The 22,518-nt window shown below is 50.3% G+C and overlaps 1 protein-coding gene across 2 annotated transcripts in view; it reads left to right on the forward strand.

Moving 5' to 3' along the window:
- The first annotated feature begins 242 nt into the window (after positions 1 to 242).
- Positions 243 to 22,518, forward strand: part of LOC147096282 (LIM/homeobox protein Lhx9-like) — a 90,378-nt gene continuing 68,102 nt past the window's right edge. The window contains exons 1-4 of one of the 2 annotated variants that reach the window (XM_085975131.1): positions 243 to 674; positions 5,059 to 5,307; positions 8,643 to 8,845; positions 10,237 to 10,601. In XM_085975131.1, the coding sequence (XP_085831257.1) occupies positions 5,170 to 5,307; positions 8,643 to 8,845; positions 10,237 to 10,601 (706 nt within the window). In that variant the 5' untranslated portion in view covers positions 243 to 674; positions 5,059 to 5,169. The remainder of the gene's footprint in view (positions 675 to 5,058; positions 5,308 to 8,642; positions 8,846 to 10,236; positions 10,602 to 22,518) is intronic. The other variant, XM_085975132.1, reaches the window with a different exon arrangement.

The following is a 22,518-nucleotide window of genomic DNA, read 5'->3' on the forward strand; positions in this document are numbered from 1 at the left end:
GTTTCCTCGATACGCCTGCATGTTTACCCTCGCCACCTGTGGTGCTCCCATCGCCATAGAAACGAGGCCCGGCGATGTCCGCGGACAGGGGCCTAGCAGGCCCACGTGGCATCCCACTCTCTGCCATTTTAGTTGTGGCGTTTAATCCCGTCTCAAGTGATGCCTGTGTTAAAATAGCGGTCAGGCTACACGCCGCGCAGACGAGTTAAGCGTCCGCTAACGCGGCCTGCGGTTACCTCCAGGCTCGGGGCCGCTCAGAGGCCAAACATGGCTGCCGAGGCGTCTGAGGATTTGCCTGAAAAGTCTCGCGGCCTGCGATCACTTCATTCCGGCGCCCGCAGGGTTAAGCTGCGAATTGCTGCCGGTCGAATTTGTCGCAGTTCACTGGTCTTCCCCCACCCACCCCCAGCCACCGTCTTCATCTCCCAAGACTGGCAATTACCTGTTAATATATCAGTCGTCCATTGGGCTTCTCGGGGGAGTACCCGGCTGCCAATGGGATCCGTGCGTCTCATTGTTGTAAACAGGTGTGCGGCGGAGAGCAGGGCTCCTGAGCGGACGGGACGGGCGAGAGGTTGCGTCAAGATCCAAAACCGGCAGAAAGATGCTGCGCTTCGACAGGGAAGCCTCCCCGAGTCACTGAACCACCTCCACCTCACCTTTCGGTGCAGCAGGTACCATACTTAATTGTGTGTTTTTTTCTTTAATGTTGGTTTTAAAGCGACTCTGCTTTGTTTTCTTTTTCAGGCGTGCTTAAGTTCAAAGCTGAGCGTAGGCAAGATTGATTTGCGGGCAAAAAGGGAAATGAATATCTTTTAATGGATTGTGGTTTTTTTTAAAACAAGGTCGAGGAAAACCTGTTGGATGAATGGCTGTGTGTGTCTGTGAGACAGATGGGTTGTTGCTAACCATTTATCGTCAAGTCTTGCGACAGACTCTTGTTATCAGGTGTCCCTCCATGTAGTTTACAATTTCAAAACATGCCACTACTCCCCACCCACCCCAGCAGAATCAGCGTTATATCTATTAAAGGTACTGAGTTCAATCAGAACCACTCCCGACGCCCCCCCCCCCCCACCCCCCAAGTGATAATAAGGAATTGGTTTACGATAATAACGTTTGTGTTTCTGGGTTTTACCATCCGCCCCCCTCCCCCTCCCCCTCCCCCCCCCCACCACCCCACCAACCCCCGTATAAAATGACTGCATCTCAAGATGTTAGAATTGACAGTATTATTTAAAGGGACATCGTCCTTTTATGTTGGGCGGACCAGCACACTGGTTGCAGGTGATTTGTGTCATGACGGTGCCCTGTTGGTGTGCGCTCGGCAAATCCAACGGAAAAAAGCTTGGCCTAAAGATTTGCACCCACCGCCCCCCCCCGACCACGGAGGCCCCTTTAAGAATCGCAGCGGCCTCCTGTTGCCGATCAGCCGCGTGACGCGACAGTTATCCCCACAAGGCAGGCCGACTGGGTTAACGGGTTGAACGGGAAGTTAACTAGCAGGTAATGTGCAGCCTCGCGGGGTGACATTTATCACACTTCACTACTGCTTGTGACAAGTTTGATACAGACTCACCTTAATGGGGAAAAAGATAGAACTCGTATAGCATTTATATAGCGCCTTTCACAACCTCGGGACGTCCCAAAGCGCTTTACAGCCAATTAAGTGTTTTTTTTTTAACTGTAGTCATAGAGTCATAGTCACTGCTGTAATGTAGGAAACACGGCAGCCAATTTGCGCCGAGCAACAGCAATGTGATAATGACCAGATCATCTGTTTTGGGTGTTGGTTGAGAGATAAATATTGGCCCCAGGACTCCGGGGAGAACGCCCCCTGCTCTTCTTTGAAATAGTGGCCGTGGGATCTTTTGCGTTCACCTGAGAGAGCAGACGAGGCCTCGGTTTAACGCACCATCTGAAAAACGGCACCTCCAACAGTGCGGCACTCCCTCAGTATCACACTGGGAGCGCCAGCCTGGATTTTTGAACTCAAGTCTCTGGAGTGGGGACCTGAACCCACAACCTTCTGACTCGGAGGCGAGGGTGCTGACAGCTAACAGGTCTCCGCTGGGCACTGACGCACAATGTGGGGACTCACTCGAAGGGTGCCTCTGCCCTGCCAGTGTGTCTCGGAGCACTTACCAGCTGAATCATTGCCGGTGAAACGAGGGGGCAGCCTCTGTCTCTCCCTGTCTTGCTGCCACTGCCGGGCTGGCTGTGATATCCAGCAGCCTCCACTGCTGGGGATGCAGCAGCCAGAACAGAACCAACCGTTTGTGAATTGCCCCCTGAGGGCAAGAGCTGCACTCTGATCCCAAACCTCTCCTGTTACAGTTAAGTCCCGCTCCCTTGCCAATTAAAGGAGGCTCTCATCGCGCGCACGGTGTCTGGGCTCTCCGGCAGGGGAAACAGATTCCTTTCTGTGATTCCAGACCTTTGATATTGCTGCATTTTAAAGTTTGATCGGGGAATCTGTTTAAGCAGGCGGAGGAGAAGAAAACCTTTTGTTGGGTTGTTGTGGAATAATAAACGGGCCTAGATTCATAGGATAAGGGGATCACAGCCTCCCACCATGTGAACCGAGCTATCCACCTGCAGGAAGTGAGGACTTTTGTGACGCCCCCTAAGAACAACTTTTGAGTCATCCCAAGTAGTACTTTTGAGATGTCCCCTAAGTAGTACTTTTGAGACGTCCCCTAAGTAGTACTTTTGAGACGTCCCCTAAGTAGGACTTTTGAGACACCCCCCGAGTAGGACTTTTGAGACGCCCCCCAAGTAGGACTTTTGAGACGGCCCCCGAGCAGGACTTTTGAGACGGCCCCTGAGCAGGACTTGTGAGACGCCCCCTGAGCAGGACTTGTGAGACGCCCCCTGAGCAGGACTTGTGAGACGCCCCCTGAGCAGGACTTGTGAGACGCCCCCTGAGCAGGACTTGTGAGACGCCCCCTGAGCAGGACTTGTGAGACGCCCCCTGAGCAGGACTTGTGAGACGCCCCCTGAGCAGGACTTGTGAGACGCCCCCTGAGCAGGACTTGTGAGACGCCCCCTGAGCAGGACTTGTGAGACGCCCCCTGAGCAGGACTTGTGAGACGCCCCCTGAGCAGGACTTGTGAGACGCCCCCTGAGCAGGACTTGTGAGACGCCCCCTGAGCAGGACTTGTGAGACGCCCCCTGAGCAGGACTTGTGAGACGCCCCCTGAGCAGGACTTGTGAGACGCCCCCTGAGCAGGACTTGTGAGATACCCCCTGAGTGCCTGTCACTGCTCCCTGGTCCAATGGAGCTACAGTCACTCTGCTCACTCACTCACCCAGTGTTTGCCCAGCTGATGTATTGCCCTTTATTTGTTACACTAGTTGGTATATCATTTGTGTGTCAATAGATTAATTTATCCTGTAACAACTCTCAGCCGTGGCTCAGCGCTCTCGCCTCTGAGTCAGAAGGTTGTGGGTTCAAGTCCCACTCCAGAGACGTGAGCACAAAATCCAGGCCGACACTCCCAGTGTGATACTGAGGGAGTGCTGCACTGTCGGAGGTGCCGTCTTTCGGATGGGACGCTAAATCGAGTCTGCCCTCTCAGGTGGATGTGAAAGATCCCACGGCCACTATTTCGGAGAAGAGCAGGGGAGTTCCCCGTGGTGTCCTGGGCCAATATTTACCCCTCAATCCACATCACTAAAAAACAGATGATTTGGTCATTATCACATTGCTGTTTGTGGGAGCTTGCTGTGCGCAGCTTGGCTGCCGTGTTTCCTACATTACAACAGTGACTACACCTCTGGGCCTGGGTGGGGCAGTGGCTCAGATACTGCCCTTTCGCGCTCTCGGGTTTAGTCCTGGGTTGTTACTGGGGTCTATTCCTTTTGGATGTGCTGTTACTGATCTTATCCAGAGTAACAGAATTATATGTAGCTCAGCATCCCTGGGGGTTAGAGATGGGTAAATGTCAGGCAAGTTCACACACCTTACTGCTCTCCAGGTATTGCTGCTGAATATAGGGGGTTCAGGGAGGTCAAGGTTCGGGAACATAAGATGTAGGAGCAGGAGTCGGTCATTTGGCCCCTCGAGCCTGCTCCGTCATTCAATAAGATCATGGCTGATCTGATCTTGGCCTCAACTCCACTTTCCTGCCCGCTCCCCATAACCCTTGACTCCCTTCTCGTTCAACAATCTGTCTATCTCCACCTTAAATATATTCAATGACCCAGCCTCCACAGCTCTCTGGGGAAGAGAGTTCCAAAGCTTCACGACCCTCAGAGAGAAGAAATTCCTCCTCATTTCCGTTTTAAATGGGTGCCCCCTTATTCTGAAATTACACCCCCTTGTTCGAGATTCCCCCACGAGGGGAAACAAGGCTTCCCATGAGAGAAGATACCGCTGGTCTCAGTCACAGATGAATAATGGCTGTCTGGGCTGAGGTCGCGGATGTCTGGCAGGGCCCTAAGCCTCGACCTCGAGATGGGAGGTCGCTGGGGGCATTGGAAGGAATGTGCGGGAAGATTCTGGTTCAGGTCCCACTCCAGAGACTCGAGCCCATGTGCGGTACTGAGGGAGTGCTGCACGGTCGGAGGTGCCGTCTTTCGGGATGAGAGGTTGAACCGAGGCCTCGTCTGCCCTCTCAGGTGGACGTAAAAGACCTCACGGCCACTATTGGAAGAAGGGCTGGGGAGTTCTCCCCAGTGTCCTGGGGCCAATATTAATCCCTCAACCAACACCACTAAAAGAAAAATAGATTTTCTGGTCATTGTCACATTGCTGTTCGTGGGAGCTTGCTGTGTGCAAATTGGCTGCCGTGTTTCCTAGATTACGACAGCGACAATACTTCAAAAAAAGTACTTCATTGGCTGTGTAGCGCTTTAGGAAGTCCTGAGGTCATGGAAGGTGCTCTAAAAATGCAAGGTGGTTCTTTCCTTCCCGCGGGCTGTTACCTCACACTCTCACAGCACTGGCAGCGCTGGTGCGAGAGTCCCGGGTATAAATAGAGTTGACGAGAGATGAGAAGTGTAGCACAATCACTACAATCTTGACAAACAGCTGCCTGCTTTTCTGCTTCGAAGGAGGATCACCTGTCGCCCAGGCTGTGAGACGCGCTAGGCCGCAGCCTCGCCCTACTCCCGAGGGTTTCAAGGGCCGCCCCCCTCCCCCGCCGGAAGAAGACCTTATTGGGGATGGATGGGGGCTGCAGCTTCCAGTATTCTGCCATGCTAATCCACGGATTCCCGGAGGAAGAAATCCGGGAAACAATGCTGGAGGAAGGAGATACATCCTACCAAGCCGACCTCAGTCTGGAAATGCACTTGGAGCAGGTGAGTGATGTCTGATCATCTTCTTTCACATTGACAGCTGGAATGTGAAGCTGGGACGGACAGGAGAGTCGGAGACTGTGTCAAATCTTACAGCACAGGAGGGGGCCACTTGGCCCATCGTGCCTGTGCCAGCTCTTTTGAAAGAGCTGTTCAATTAGTCTCACTCCCCCCTGCTCCTTCCCCATGGCCCTGCAAGTTTATCCCCTTCAATTATTTATTGAATTCCCTTTTGAAAGTTATTATTGAATCTGCTTCCACCATCTGCTTTGACCAGAAACTTAACTGGACCAGCCACATAAATACTGTGGCAACAAGACCAGGTCAGAGGGCTAGGAATTCTGCGGCGATTGCCTCACCTCCTGACCCCCCAAAGCCTTTCCACCATCTACAAGGCACAAGTCAGGAGTGTGATGGAATACTCTCCACTTGCCTGGATGAGTGCAGCGCCAACAACACTCCAGAAGCTCGACACCATCCAGCACAAAGCAGCCCGCTTGATTGGCACCCCATCCACCACCTTAAAAATTCACTCCCTCCACCACCGGCGTACCGTGGCTGCAGTGTGTACCATCTACAAGATGCACTGCAGCAACTCGCCAAGGCTTCTTCAACAGCACCTCCCAAACCCGCGACCTCTACCACCTAGAAGGACAAGGGCAGCAGGCGCATGGGAACGCCACCACCTCCAAGTTCCCCTCCAAGTTACACACCATCCTGACTTGGAAGTATATCATTGTTGCTGGGTCAAAATCCTGGAACTCCCTCCCTACCAGCACTGTGGGAGAACCTTCACCTCACGGACTGCAGCGGTTCAAGAAGGCAGCTCACCACCACCTTCTCAAGGGCAATTAGGGATGGGCAATAAATGCTGGCCTGGCCAGTGACAACCACATCCCATAAACAAATTTTTAAAAAGCCTTTCAGGCAGTGCATTCCAGATCACAACAACTCGCTGCGGAAAAACAATTCTCACCTTCCCCTCCGGTTCTTTTGGCAATTACCTTAAATCTGTGTCCTCTGGTTACCGAACCTCCTGCCAGTGGAAACAATCTCTCCCTATCTACTCTATCGCAACTCCTCATAATTTTGCACACCTCTGTTAAATCTCCTGTTAAACCTCTGTTAATTGTACCAAGGTAGCTGGGAAGGGACATAGGAAGAGGAGGAGGCCATTCAGACCTTGAGCCTGTTCCGCCAATAAATTAGATCATGGCTGATCTGTATCTTAACTCCCTCTACCTGCCTTGGTTCCCTATCCCTTAATACCCTTACCCAACAAAAATCTATCTCAGTTTTGAAATATTCAATTGCCTCAACAGCTTTTTGGGAGAGAGTTCCAGATTTCCACTGCCCTTTGTGTGAAGAAGTGCTTCCTGACATCACCCTTGTACGGCCTAGCTCTAACTTTAAGGTTATGACCCCTTGCTCTGGACTCCCCTACACCAGAGGAAATAGTTTCTCTCTATCTAACCTATCAAATCATTTAATCATCTTAAACACCTCAATTTAGATCACCCCTTAATCTTCTATACTCGAGGGAGTACAAGTCTAGTTTATGCAATTTGTCTTCATAATTTAACCCTTTAAGCCGCGGCATCATTCTGGTGAATCCACGCTGCACCTCCTCCAAGGCCAATATATCCTTCCTGAGGTGCGGAGCCCAGAACTGAACAGAGTTAATCCAGATTGGGTCTAACCAGAGCTCTGGACAAGGACAGGGACTTCCCCATCTTCACTCTTCGTCTTCTCTCTTCATCCCCTCTTTCCACCTTCTCTCTCTCCATTCCTCTCTCCACCTTCTCTCCATCCCTCTCTCCACCTTCTCTCCCCATCCCCTCTCCCCAACCCTTCTCTCCACCTTCTCTCCATCTCCTCTCTCCACCTCTCTCCCCATCCCCTCTCCCCAACCCTTCTCTCCACCTTCTCTCCATCTCCTCTCTCCACCTCTCTCCCCATCCCCTCTCCCCAACCCTTCTCTCCACCTTCTCTCCATCTCCTCTCTCCACCTCTCTCTCCATCCCCTCTCTCCACCTTCATGCTCCACTTTTTCTCTCTCCATCCTCGCTCTCCACCTTCACGCTTCACCTTCTCTCTCTCTCCACCTTCTCTCTCTCCATCCCTCTCTCCACCTTCTCTCTCCATCCCCTCTCTCCATCCCTCTCTCCACCTTCTCTCTCCATCCCCTCTCTCCATCCCTCTCTCCACCTTCTCTCTCCATCCCCTCTCTCCATCCCTCTCTCCACCTTCTCTCTCCATCCCCTCTCTCCACCCCTTCTCTCCACCCCTTCTCTCCACCTCTCTCTCCATCCCCTCCACCTTCTCTCTCTCCATCCTCACTCTCCACCTTCACACTCCACCTTCTCTCTCTCTCCACCTTCTCTCTCTCCATCCTCACTCTCCACCTTCACACTCCACCTTCTCTCTCTCTCCACCTTCTCTCTCTCCATCCCTCTCTCCACCTTCTCTCTCCATCCCCTCTCTCCACCCCTTCTCTCCACCCCTTCTCTCCACCTTCTCTCCAACCCCTCTCTCCACCTCTCTCTCCATCCCCTCCACCTTCTCTCTCTGCATCCTCACTCTCCACCTTCACACTCCACCTTCTCTCTCTCTCCACCTTCTCTCTCTCCATCCCTCTCTCCACCTTCTCTCTCCACCCCTTCTCTCCACCTTCTCTCTCCACCCCTTCTCTCCACCCCTTCTCTCCACCTTCTCTCCAACCCCTCTCTCCACCTCTCTCTCCATCCCCTCCACCTTCTCTCTCTCCATCCTCACTCTCCACCTTCACACTCCACCTTCTCTCTCTCTATCCTCACTCTCCACCTTCACGCTCCACCTTCTCTCTCTCCATCCCCTCTCTCCACCTTCATGCTCCACTTTTTCTCTCTCCGTCCTTGCTCTCCACCTTCTCTCTCTCCATCCTCGCTCTCCACCTTCACGCTTCACCTTCTCTCTCTCTCCACCTTCTCTCTCTCCATCCCCTCTCCTCCTTCACACTCCACCTTCTCTCTCTCCATCCTCGCCCTCCACCTTCACGCTCCACCTTCTCTCTCTCTATCCCCCTCTCCTCCTTCACGCTCCACCTTCTCTCTCCATCCTCGCTCTCCACCTTCTCTCTCTCCATCCTCACTCTCCACCTTCTCTCTCTCCATCGTCACTCTCCACCTTCACGCTCCACATTCTCTCTCTCCATCCTCGCTCTCCACCTTCTCTCTCTCTCTCTACCTGCACTCCTTCTCCTTTTGGACCTGCACCGTGAGCCATGGCCCTTTAATTAAGCTTCGGAGCAGAGCAAAGATCCTCTCACAACATGTGTTTACTTCTCGCCCTCCTCTCAGGGAGCACAGCACGATATGAGTGAGAAGGCCGCGGTGTGCGCCGGCTGCGGAGAAGGGATCTACGACCGCTACGTCCTGTTTGCGGTGGACAAGCCTTGGCATGCCCGCTGCCTGAAATGCTGCGTGTGCGAGCTCGCCCTGGGCTCGGAGCTCACCTGCTTTGCCAAAGACGGGGACATCTACTGCAGGGAGGACTACTACAGGTAAAGCATGGCAAGGCGTCTCTCTTTCAGCGGGGGGGGGGAACCGCTCCGTTCTCACTCGGCGTTGCCCCTCTCCGTCTACCTGGGCCACGCAGCAGTTGACCCCGAACCCCAACTCCAAACCCTTGACCCCCTTCTCTCCAGTTCTCTGACACCAGCCTTTTGTGTATCACACCCCCCCCCTCTCCTCCTTTCACCCCACCCCACCATTGGGAGTCGTGCCCTCAACCGTCTGGGCCTTAAGCTCGGAAATGCCTTTCCAAAACCTCTCCACCTTCCTCTCTTCCTTGAATACCCTCTTTGAATCCCACCTCCTCCACCAGGCTTTGGTCACTCTCCCCAATATGTGGTTCGGTGTCAAATCCTGTTTGATAACGCTCCTCTGAAGCCCCTGGGGATGTTTTACTGCGTTAAAGGCGCTATACAAATGCAAGTCGGTAGTCTTTTTCCAAATTCTCACAATTCACGAGCTCAGGACGTCCCAAAGCGCTTTACAACCAATGAGGTACTTTTTGAAATGCAGTCACTGTTGTAATGTGGGAAACACGGCACACAATTTGCGCATAGCAAGCTCCCACAAACAGCAATAAAATGAAAGAAAGACTTACATTTATATAGCGCCTTTCATGACCACCGGACGTCTCAAAGCGTTTTACAGCCAATGAAGTACTTTTGAAGTGTAGTCACTATTGTAATGTGGGAAAAGCAGCAGCCAATTTGCGCACAGCAAGCTCCCACAAACAGCAATGTGATAATGACCAGATAATCTGTTTTTGTTATGTTGGTTGAGGGATAAATATTGGCCAGGACACCGGGGATAACTCCCCCTGCTCTTCCTCAAAATAGTGCCATGGGTTCTTTTACACCTGAGAGAGCAGACGGGGCCTCGGTTTAACATCTCATCCAAAAGACGGCACCTCCGACAGTACAGCACTCCCTCGGCGTGTCAGCCTAGCTTTATGTGCTCAAGTCCCTGGAGTGGGACTTGAGCCCACAACCTTCTGGCTCTGAGGCAAGAGTGCTACCAACTGAGCTATGGCTGATGCTGTGATAATGAGCAGATCATCTGTTTTAGTGACGTGGGTTGAGCGATAAATATTGGTCATGTCACCGGGGAGAACTTCCCTGCTCTTCTTCCAAATAGTGGCCATGGGATCTTTTACATCCACCTGTGAGAGCAGACGGGGCCTCGGTTTAACGTCTCATCCGAAAGACGGCACCTCTGACAGTGCAGCACTCCCTCAGTACAGTACTGGGAGCGTCAGCCTAGATTTTCGTGCTTGAGTCTCTGGAGTGGGACTTGAACCCACAACCTTCTGACTCGGAGGAGAGGGCGCTGCCCACTGAGCCACGGTTAACGTTGCTCCTTTCTGCTTTTCCCCTTTCACCAGGAGGTTTTGCGTCAAGCAGTGTTCCCGCTGCCAGCTGGGGATCCCGGCCTCGGAGATGGTGATGCGGGCCCGGGAGGAGGTCTACCACGTCAGCTGCTTCACGTGCGCTGTCTGCGGGGAGGCGCTGGTGACGGGCGATCTCTTCGGCACGCGGCAGGGCCTGGTGTACTGCCAGGCCCACTTCGAGCCACTGTGCCGGGAGGAGGATGAGGCGCGGCTTATGGACGGCCTAGCCGAGCTGGCCCTCAGGGTCGACGAGGGGGTCGCGGCGGGTCAAGGGGACGGCGACTGGGGCACGCAGAGGGGCGGCGCCCGCAAGCGGAGAGGCGCCAGACTCCACGTCGAGGGAGACGACGTTAATCAAGGTGTGTTTTTCTGCCGTTCCTGCTAACTGTGTGCTTGGAAAGGCTTGGGATTGACGGAAAAACCCAACCGGTTTACACAGGGAAATCTGCAGTCCTCACCCAGTCTGGTCTATATGTGACTCCAGCCTCACTAACGCCCTTTACAGAGGGAAATCTGCCGTCCTCACCCAGTCTGGTCTATATGTGACTCCAGTCTCACTAATGACCTTTACAGAGGGAAATCTGCTCTCCTGTCCCAGTCTGGTCTATATGTGACTCCAGTCCCACTAACGCCCTTTACAGAGGGAAATCTGCCGTCCTGTCCCAGTCTGGTCTATATGTGACTCCAGTCCCACTAACGCCCTTAACAGAGGGAAATGTGCCGTCCTGTCCCAGTCTGGTCTATATGTGACTCCAGTCTCAATAACGCCCTTTACAGAGGGAAATCTGCCGTCCTGTCCTAGTCTGGTCTATATGTGACTCCAGTCTCAATAACGCCCTTTACAGAGGGAAATCTGCCGTCCTGTCCCAGTCTGGTCTATATGTGACTCCAGTCCCACTAATGTCCTTTACAGAGGGAAACCTGCCGTCCTGACCCGGTCTGGTCTATATGTGACTCCAGTCCCACTAACGTCCTTTACAGAGGGAAATTGCAGTCCTGACCCGGATGAGTCTATATGTGACTCCAGTCTCACTAACGCCTTTACGGAGGGAAAACTGCTGTCCTGTCCTGGTCTGGTCTATATGTGACTCCAGTCCCACAAACGCCCTTGACAGATGGAAATCTGCTGTCCTTACCTGGTCTGGTCTATATGTGACTCCAGTCTCACTAACGTGATTAACGGAGGGAAATCTGCCTTCCTGACCCGGTCTGGTCTATATGACTCCAGTCCCACAAACGCCCTTTACAGATGGAAACCTGCTGTCCTTACCTGGTCTGGTCTATATGTGACTCCAGTCTCACTAATGCCCTTTACAAAGGGAAATCTGCCACCCTTAACCGGTCTGGTCTATATGTGACTCCAGTCCCAGTAACGCTTTTACAGAAGGAAATCTGCCATCCTTACCCGGTCTGGTCTATACGTGACTCCAGTCCCACTAACGCCCTTTAGAGAGGGAAACCTGCCGTCCTGACCCTGTCTGGTCTATATGTGACTCCAGTCTCTCTACATAAGAACATAAGAAATAGGAGCAGGAGTAGGCCAATCGGCCCCTCGAGCCTGCTCCGCCATTCAATAAGATCATGTCTGATCTGATCCTAACCGCCAATCTACTATCACAGAACTATCTCCTGAATCTAACAGAATTAGACACACGAACTAGGAGCAGGATCAGGCTACACGGCCCCTGGGCCCGCTCCGCTACCCACAGGGCCATGACTGATCCGAACCTAGACTCATGTCCAAATTCCTGCCCGCTCCCTGTAACCCTTAATTCCCTTTACTTCTAGGAAACTGTCTATTTCTGTTTTAAATTTATGTAATGATGTAGCTTCTACAGCTTTTTGGGGCAGCATATTCCATGGACCTACCACCCTCTGAGTGAAGTAGTTCCTCCTCATCTCAGTTTTGAAAGAGCAGCCCCTTATTCTAAGACTATGCCCCCTAGTTCTAGTTTCACCCATCATCGGGAACATCCTCCCCGCATCCACCCGATCCAACCCCTTCACAATCTTATATGTTTCAATAAGATCGCCTCTCATTCTTCTGAACTCCAATGAGTAGAGTCCCAATCTACTCAACCTCTCCTCATACATCCATCCCCTCATCCCCGGGATTAACCGAGTGAACCTTCTTTGTACTGACTCGAGCGCAAGTATGTCTTTTCTTAAGTATGGACACCAAAACTGTATGCAGTATTCCAGGTGCGGTCTCACCAATACCTTGTACAACTGAAGCAATACCTCCCTATTTTTATATTCTATCCCCCTAGCAATGAAAGCCAACATTCCATTGGCCTTCTTAATCACTTGCTGCACCTGCATACTAACCTTTTGAGTTTCGTGCACCAGGACCCCCAGATCCCTTCGTACTTCAGTACTTTCCAGTTTCTTGCCATTAAGATAATAACTTGCTCTACGATTTTTCCTGCCAAAGTGCATAACCTCACACTTTCCAGTATTGTATTCCATCTGCCAAATCTCTGCCCACTTACTTAGCCTGTCTATGTCCCCTTGCAGGTTTTTTATGTCCTCCTCACTCACTACTTTCCCCCCCATCTTAGTATCATCAGCAAACTTTGATATGTTACACTCGGTCCTCTCCTCCAAATCGTTAATATAGACTGTAAAGAGTTGGGGACCCAGCACTGACCCCTGCGGAACACCACTAGTTACTGATTGCCAGTCTGAGAATGAACCATTTATCCCAACTCTCTGCCTTCTGTTAGATAGCCAATCCTCTATCCATGCCAGAATATTACCCCCAATCCCGTGATTTTTTATCTTAAGCAATAATCTTTTGTGTGGCACCTTGTCAAATGCCTTTTGGAAGTCTAAATACACTACGTCCACTGGTTCCCCTTTATCCACCCTATATGTTACTTCCTCAAAGAACTCCAGCAAATTTGTCAAACATGACTTCCCCTTCATAAAACCATGCTGACTTTGTCCTATTAAATTATGATTATCCAAATGTCCTGTTACTGTCTCCTTAATAATGGACTCCAAAATTTTACCTACCACAGATGTTAGGCTAACCGGTCTATAGTTTCCAGCCTTCTGTCTACTGCCCTTTTTAAATAAGGGTGTTACATTAGCAGTTTTCCAGTCTGCCGGGACCTTTGCTGAGTCCAGGGAGTTTTGGAAAATTATTACCAATGCATCCACAATCCCTACCGCCACTTCCCGCAAGACCCTAGGATGTAAGCCATCCGGTCCAGGTGATTTATCCGCCTTGAGTCCCATTATTTGACCGAGTACCACTTCCTTAGTGATTTTGATCGTGTTTAGCTCCTCCCCCCCTATAGCCCCCTGTTTGTCCAGTGTTGGGATATTCTTAGTGTCCTCTACTGTAAAGACTGATACAAAATATTCATTCAGTGTTTTTGCCATCTCCATATTTCCCACCATTAATTTCCCGGTCTCATCCTCTAAGGGACCAACATTTACTTTAGCCACCCTTTTTCTTTTTATATAACTATAAAAGCTCTTACTATCTGTTTTTATATTTTTTGCTAATTCACTTTCATAATCTATCTTCCCTTTCTTAATCAATCTTTTTGTTATTTTTTGCTGTTTTTTAAAGTTTTCCCAATCCTCTATCCTCCCACTAAATTTGGCTACCTTATATGCCCTTGTTTTTAGTCGAATACTATCCTTAATTTCTTTACTTAGCCACGGATGGCTGTCTTTTCTTTTACACCCTTTTCTTCTCAGTGGAATATATATTTTTTGGAAGTTGTAAAATAACTCCTTAAATGTACACCACTGATCATGTATCGTCTTACCCTTTAATCTATTTTCCCAATCCACTCTACTCAATTCCGCTCTCATACCTTCATAGTCTCCTTTATTCAAGCTTAGCACGCTTGTTTGAGATCCAACCTTCTCACCCTCTAATTGAATATGGAATTCAACCATGTTATGGTCACTCATTCCAAGGGGATCCTTTACTAGGACATTTTTAATTAATCCTGTCTCGTTACACAGGACCAGATCTAAGGTTGCTTGCCCCCTGGTCGGTTCAGTTACATACTGCTCAAGAAACCCATCCCTAATACACTCAATGAACTCATCCTCAAGGCAGCCCTGCCCAATTTGATTTGTCCAATTAATATGATAGTTAAAATCCCCCATAATTATAGATGTTCCCTTATTACAAGCCTCAACTATTTCCTGATTGATACTCCGTCCAACAGAGTTGCAACTGTTCGGAGGCCTATAGACTACGCCCACTAGTGTTTTTTTCCCCTTATTATTCCTTACCTCCACCCAAACTGTTTCATTATCCTGATCTTTTGACCCAATATCATTTCTCTGTATACAGTGATTCCTTCCTTTACTAACATAGTCACCCCACCTCCCCTTCCTTCCTGCCTGTCCTTCCTGATCGTTAAATAACCTGGTATGTTTAATTCCCAGGCATTGTCACCCTGCAGCCATGTTTCTGTAATGGCCACAAGATCATACCCATATGTAGTTATTTGTGCCATTAACTCGTCTATTTTGTTACGAATGCTACGTGCATTCAGATAGAGAACTTTCAAATATGTTTTGTGACACTTAGTTCCTGCTTTTGCCCTTTTTATTACTTTACCTTTTACTCCATACCTTCTGCCCCTTCCTGACACGCTCTGGTTTTTAATTTCCCCACTGCTACCTAAGTCTATGACCTTCTCTGTTGTCATTTTTATTATTTGCTCTCTAGGAACCTCCCCCCCACTAGTTAGTTTAAAGCCCTCTCTACAGCCCTAGTTATATGATCCGCCAGGACTCTAGTCCCAGCACTGGCCAAGTGAAGCCCGTCCCAACGGAACAGCTCCCTCCTGCCCCAGTACTGGTGCCAGTGTCCCAGGAAGCAAAACCCATTTCTCCCATACCAGTCTTTGAGCCACGCATTTAGCTCTCTAATTTTATTTGTCCTAGCCAAATTCGCTCGTGGCTCAGGTAATAATCCAGAGATTATTACCCTTGAGGTTCTGTTTTTTAATTTGACCCCTAGCTGCTCATACTCCTTTAACAGAACCGGCTTCCTAGTCCTATCTACGTCGTTTGTACCAACATGGACCACGACAACTGGATCCATCCCCTCCCACTGCAAGTTTCTTTCCAGCCCAGAGGAGATGTCCTTAACCCTGGCACTGGGTAGGCAACACAGCCTTCGGGACTCTCACTCTCGGCTGCAGAGAACTCTATCTATCCCCCTAATAATACTATCCCCTACCACTACAACATTTCTATTTACTCCCCCCTCTTGAATGGCCCCCCGTTCCACAGTGCTGTGGCCTGGTTGCTCATCCTCCCTGCAGTCCCTGCTCCCGTCCCCACAGGGAGTAAGAACCTCAAACCTGTTGGTCAAGAGCAAGGGCTGCGGCTCCTCCAGCTCTACCTCCTGGATCCCCGTACCTGCCTCACTCGTAGTCACACCGTCCTGTCACTGACCATGGGCTACATCTGAATTACTTAACTTCATAGGTGTGACCACCTCCTGATACACAGAGTCGCAGTGTCTGAAGCTCAGACTCCAGCTCATCAACACGGAGCTGGAGTTCCTGTAGCAGCAGACACTTGTCACAGTGAGCCTCAATGGGGTTCACCGGCTCCCACATCTCGCAACAGTAGCACATCACCTGCTCCATTCTATGTAATTAATTAAATTTTTTATTGTTAGTTATGGACACCCTCTGCCCGATTTTAGATGCTAGTATCCCCTTTAATTAATTGGATTTAAATTAAATCAATCCCTCTAGTTACACCAGTTAAATGGTTTACCAACAGTCACTCTGCACCAGAAAGGCCTTATTACTACAACCCACAGAGTTAAAGTTTGAAAAGAGCACCTAAAACCCCACTTAACCTAACTCACACTTACCCAAACTCAGAGCACTCTCTGCTGACCTCGCACTCAGTGCTTGCTTGCACTAGCAATGGCCTTTTATACTGTTTGTTTGTTTACAGCCAAATGAGTCACCCCTGCTGAATGGGTAGAAAACTGGTTTTCACTGCCTGCTGTGCCAATTTGCTCCTACTGCAGTCTAACGCCCTTTACGGGGGGAAATCTGCCGTCCTGTCCTGGTCTGGTCCATATATGATCTCAGTCTCACTACCGCCCTTTACAGAGGGAAATGTGCCGTCCTTACCCGGTCTGGTCTATATGTGACTCCAGTCCCACAAACGCCCTTTACGGAGGGAAGTCTGCTGTCCTTACCCAGTCTGGTCTATATGTGACTCCAGTCACACTAACGCCCTTTATGGAGGGAAATCTGCAGTCCTCACCCGGTCTGATCTATATGTGACTCCAGTCCCACTAACGCCCTTTAGAAAGGGAAATCTGCCATCCTTACCTGGCCTGGTCTATATGTGACTCCAGTCCCACTAACGCCTTTTACAGTAGGAAATCTGCCATCCTTACCTGGTCTGGTCTATATGTGACTCCAGTCTCTCTAACGCCCTTTACGGAGGGAAATCTGCTGTCCTGACGCGGTCTGGTCTATATGTGACTCTAGTCTCACTAACGCCCTTTACAGAGGGAAATTGCAGTCCTGACCCGGATGAGTCTATATGTGACTCCAGTCTCACTAACGCCCTTTACGGAGGGAAAACTGCTGTCCTTACCCGGTCTGGTCTATATGTGACTCCAGTCTCACTAACGCCCTTTACAGAGGGAAATCTGCTGTCCTTACCCGGTCTGGTCTACATGTGACTCCAGTCTCACTAATGCCCTTTACAGAGAGAAATCTGCCATCCTGACCCGGTCTGGTCAGTATGTAACTCCAGTCTCACTAACGCCCTTTACGGACGGAAATCTGCCGTCCTGACCCGGTCAGGTCTATTTGTGGCTCCAGTCTCACAAACGCCCTTTACGGAGGGAAATCTGCCGTCCGGCCCTGGTCTGGTCTATATGTGACTCCAGTCCCACTAATGACCTTTATGGAGGGATTACTGCCGTCCTGACCCGCTCTGGTCTATATGTGACTCCAGTCTCATTAACGCCCTTTATGGAGGGAAATCTGCCGTCCTGACGCGGTCTGGTCTATATGTGACTCCAGTCTCAATAACGTTCTTTACAGAGGGAAATGTGCCATCCTGACCCAGTCTGCTCTATGTTTGACTCAAGTCCCACTAAAGCCCTTTACAGAGAGAAATCTGCCGTCCTGTCCTGGTCTGGTCTATATGCGATTCCAGTCCAACTAACGCCCTTTACAGAGGGAAACCTGCCGTCCTTACCCGGTCTGGTCTATATGTGACTCCAGTCCCACTAACGCCCTTTTCAGAGGGAAATCTGCCATCCAGACCCTGTCTGGTCTATATGTAACTCCAGTCTCTCTAACGCCCTTTACGGATGGAAATCTCCCGTCCTGACGCGGTCTGGTCTATATGTGACTCCAGTCTCACTAACGCCCTTTACAGGGGGAAATTGCAGTCCTGACCCAGATGAGTCTATATGTGACTCCAGTCTTACTAACGCCCTTTACAGAGGGAATTTGCAGTCCTGACCTGGATGAGTCTATATGTGACAGGAGTCCCACTAACGCCCTTTACAGAGGAAATCTGCCATCCTTACCCGGTCTGGTCTATATGTGACTCCAGTCCCACTAGCGCCATTTACACAGGGAAACCTGCCGTCTTTACTCGGTCTGGTCTATATGTGACTCCAGTCTCATTAACGCCATTTACGGAGGGAAATGTGCTGTCCTGTCCCGGTCTGGTCTATATTTGACTCCAGTCTCAATAACGTTCTTTACAGAGGGAAATCTGCCGTCCTGTCCTGGTCTGGTCTGTATGTGACTCCAGTCCCACTAACGACCTTTACGGAGGGAAATCTGCCATCCTGACCTGGTCTGGTCTATATGTGACAGCAGTCCCACTAACGCCCTTTACAGAGGAAATCTGCCATCCTTACCCGGTCTGGTCTATATGTGACTCCAGTCCCACTAGCGCCATTTACACAGGGAAACCTGCCGTCTTTACTCGGTCTGGTCTATATGTGAATCCAATCTCACTAACGCCCTTTACAAAGGGAAATCTGCCATCCTTACCCTGACTGGTCTATATGTGACTCCAGTCTCACTGACGCCCTTTGCAGAGGGAAATCTGCTGTCCTTGCCCGGTCTGGTCTATATGCGACTCCAGTCTCACTAACGCCCTTTGCAGAGGGAAATCTGCTGTCTTTACCTGGTCTGGTCTATATGTGACTCCAGTCCCACTAGCGCCATTTACAGAGGGAATTCTGCGGTCATTTCTCGGTCAGGTCTGTATGTGACTCCAGTCTCACTAACGCCCTTTACGGAGGGAAATGTGCTGTCCTGCACCGGTCTGGTCTGTATGTGACTCCAGTCTCACTATCGTGCTTAATGGAGGGAAATCTGCCGTCCTGTCTTGGTCTGGTCTATATGTGACTCCAGTCTCACTAACATGCTTAACGGAGGGATATCTGCCATCCTGACCCGGTCTGGTCTATATGTGACTCCAGTCTCACTAACGCGCTTTACAGAGGGAAATCTGCCATCCTGTCCTGGTCTGGTCAATATGTGACTCCAGTCTCACTAACACCCTTTACAGAGGGAAATCTGCTGTCCTGACCCTGTCTGGTCTTTATGCGACTCCAGTCTCTCTAACGCCCTTTACAGAGGGACATTGCAGTCCTGACCCTGTCTGGTCTATATGTGACTCCAGTCTCTCTAACGCCCTTTACAGAGGGACATTGCAGTCCTGACCTGGATGGGTCTATATGTGACTCCAGTCTCACTAACGCCCTTTATGGAGGGAATTCTGCTGTGCTTACCCGGTCTGGTCTATATGTGACTCCAGTCCCACTAACACCTTTTACGGAAGGAAATCTGCCATCCTGACCCGGTCTGGTCTATATGCGACTCCAGTCTCTCTAACGCCCTTTACGGAGGGAAATCTGCCGTCCTGACCCTGTCTGGTCTATATGTGACTCCAGTCTCTCTAACGCCCTTTACAGAGGGACATTGCAGTCCTGACCCGGATGGGTCTATATGTGACTCCAGTCTCACTAATGCCCTTTACGGAGGGTAGTCTGCTGTGCTTACCCGGTCTGGTCTATATGTGACTCCATGTCTCACTAATGCTCTTTACGGAGGGAAATCTGCCATCCTGACGCGGTCTGGTCTATATGTGACTCCAGTCTCACTAACGCCGTTTACGGAGGGAAATCTGCCGTCCTGACGCGGTCTGGCCGATATGTGACTCCAGTCTCACTAACACCCTTTACGAAGGGAAATGTGCCGTTCTATCCCGGTCTGGTCTATATTTGACTCCAGTCTCAATAACGTTCTTTACAGAGGGAAATCTGCCGTCCTGACCCACTCTGGTCTATATGTGACTCCAGTCTCTCTAACGCCCTTTGCAGAGGGAAATCTGCCGTCCTGACCCTGTCTGGTCAATATGTGACTCCAGTCTCTCTAACGCCCTTTACAGAGGGACATTGCAGTCCTGACCCGGATGGGTCTATATGTGACTCCAGTCTCACTAACGCCCCTTATGGAGGGAAATCTGCTGTGCTTACCCGGTCCGGTCTATATGTGACTCCAGTCTCACTAACGCCCTTTACAGAGAGAAATCTGCTCTCCTTACCTGGTCTGGCCTATATGTGACTCCAGTCCCACTAGCGCCATTTACACAGGGAAACCTGCCGTCTTTACTCGGTCTGGTCTATATGTGAATCCAGTCTCACTAACGCCCCTTACAGAGGGAATTGTGCCGTCCTGCACTGGTCTGGCCTATATGTGAGTCCAGTCCCACTAACGCAATTTACAGAGGGAAATCTGCCGTCCTGTCCTGGTCTGGTCTATATGTGACTGCAGTCTCACTAACACCCTTTACAGAGGGAAATCTGCCGTCCTGACCCGGCTCTGGTCAATATGTGACTCCAGTCTCTCTAACGCCCTTTGCAGAGGGAAATCTAGCGTCCTGACCTGCTCTGGTCTATATGTGACTCCAGTCTCTCTAACTCCCTTTGCAGAGGGAAATCTGCCGTCCTGACCCGCCCTCATCTATATGTGACTCCAGTCTCAATAACGCCCTGTACAGAGGGAAATCTGCCTTCCTTAACTGCTCTGGTCTGTATGTGACTCCAGTCCCACTAACGCCTTTTACAGAGGGAAGTCTGCCATCCTGAGCCGCCCTGGTCTACATGTGACTCCAGTCTCATTAACGCCGTTTACGGAGGGAAATGTGCCATCTTGTCCCGGTCTGGTCTATATTTGGACTCCAGTCTCAGTAACGTTCTTTACAGAGGGAAATGTGCCATCCTGACCCAGTCTGGTCTATATGTGACTCCAGTCTCAATAGCGCCCTTTACAGAGGGAAATCTGCCTTCCTTACCCTGTCTGGTCTATATGTGACTCCAGTTTCACTAATGCCCTTTACGGAGGGAAATCTGCCGTCCTGACGCAATCTGGTCTATATGTGATTCCAGTCTCATTAAAAACATAGAAACATAGAAGATAGGAGCAGGAGTAGGCCATTCGGCCCTTCGAGCCTGCTCCGCCATTCAATGAGATCATGGCTGATCATCCAAATTCAGTACCCTGTCCCTGCCTTCTCCCCATATCCCTTGAGGCCTTTAGCCTCAAGAAATATATCCAACTCTTTCTTGAATATATTTAATGAACTGGCCTCCACCGCCCTCTGTGGCAGAGAATTCCACAGGTTCACCGCTCTCTGGGTGAAGAAATTCCTCCTCATTTCAGTCCAAAATGGCTTACCCCTTATCCTTAGAATATGACCCCTGGTTCTGGACTCCCCGGCCATCAGAAACATCCTTTCTGCATCTAGTCTGTCCAGACCTAACAGAATTTTATAGGTTTCGATGAGATCCCCTCTCAATCTTCTAAACTCCAGTGAGTATAAGCCCAATTGACACAATCTCTCCTCGTACGTCATTCCTGCCATCCCAGGTATCAGCCTGGTGAATCTGCGCTGCACTCCCTCCATGGCAAGAACGTCCTTCCTCAGGTAAGGTGACCAAAACTGCACACAATACTCAAGGTGCGGTCTCACCAAGGCCCTGTACAACTGCAGCAAAACATCCTTGTTCTTGTACTCGAACCCTCTTGCTACGAAGGCCAACATACCATTTGCCTTCTTAACCGCCTGCTGCACCTGCATGCTTACCTTCAGCGACTGGTGCACAAGAACACCCAGGTCTCTTTGCACTTCCCCTTCTCCCAATCTATTGCCATTCAAATAATAATCTGCCTTCCTGTTTTTGCCACCAAAGTGGATAACCTCACATTTATCCACATTATAGTGCATTTGCCATGTTTCTGCCCAATCACCCAACCTGTCCAAATCGTACTGGAGCTTCACGACATCCTCCTCAAAGCATACCCTCCCACCCAGCTTTGTGTCGTCTGCAAATTTGGAGATATTACATCCAATTCCCTCGTCCAGATCATTAATATATATTGTGAACAGCTGGGGTCCTAGGACCGATCCTTGCGGTACCCCACTAGTCACTGCCTGCCACTCGGAAAACGACCCGTTTATTCCAACTCTTTGCTTTCTGTCCGCCAACCAGTTCTCTATCCAAGTCAATACCTTGCCCCCAATCCCATGTGCCTTAATTTTCCAAGCTAACCTCTTATGCGGGACCTTATTGAAAGCCTTCTGAAAGTCCAAATACGCCACATCCACTGGTTCTCCCTTATCTATTTTACCAGTTACATCCTCAAAAAATTCCAGTAGATTAGCCAAGCATGATTTACCTTTTGTAAATCCATGTTGACTTTGTCCGATCCAGTCACTGCTTTCCAAGTGCTCTGTGATATGCCTATCAATTAGTCCAATAAAAGGCGACGAGTTAAGAACGTAACTGAAGGTTTTTATTGGCTAAATAACAGAGCCCACCCTCGTGGGTGATCCAATCCAACAGGGAGGAATACTAGCCAGTCAGCTACCTTTATACCTGGGCAGGTAATGGGCGGAGTCGGAGGTGGTCAGCCCAGGTATAACAGTGCGACAAGAGGCGACCTCGTGTAGTGATGTGACAGTGAGAACAGTGAGAACAATATACAGTGATAACTATAACAGTGGTTTACCACATTCACCCCTTGTTTAGATTAGAGTCCGGCGGGGTGAAGTGTATTACCAGCTCTGGTATGTCAGTCTGTCCGGAGGCTTCGTTAGCCTCTCCGATCGTCGCAGCGGCGGTGTTACATTATCCGGTGTTAAAGCTGGTGTCTGCGTAGTCGGCAAAGGCTCGTGGGGTTCCGGCATGCCGTCTACCTCGGCTGGACTCGGGGGGTTGGG

The sequence above is a fragment of the Somniosus microcephalus genome, unplaced genomic scaffold, assembly GCF_052327205.1.
Source record: "Somniosus microcephalus isolate GS21.2 unplaced genomic scaffold, FLI_Smic_1.0 unresolved_chr1, whole genome shotgun sequence".
Taxonomy (NCBI): domain Eukaryota; kingdom Metazoa; phylum Chordata; class Chondrichthyes; order Squaliformes; family Somniosidae; genus Somniosus; species Somniosus microcephalus.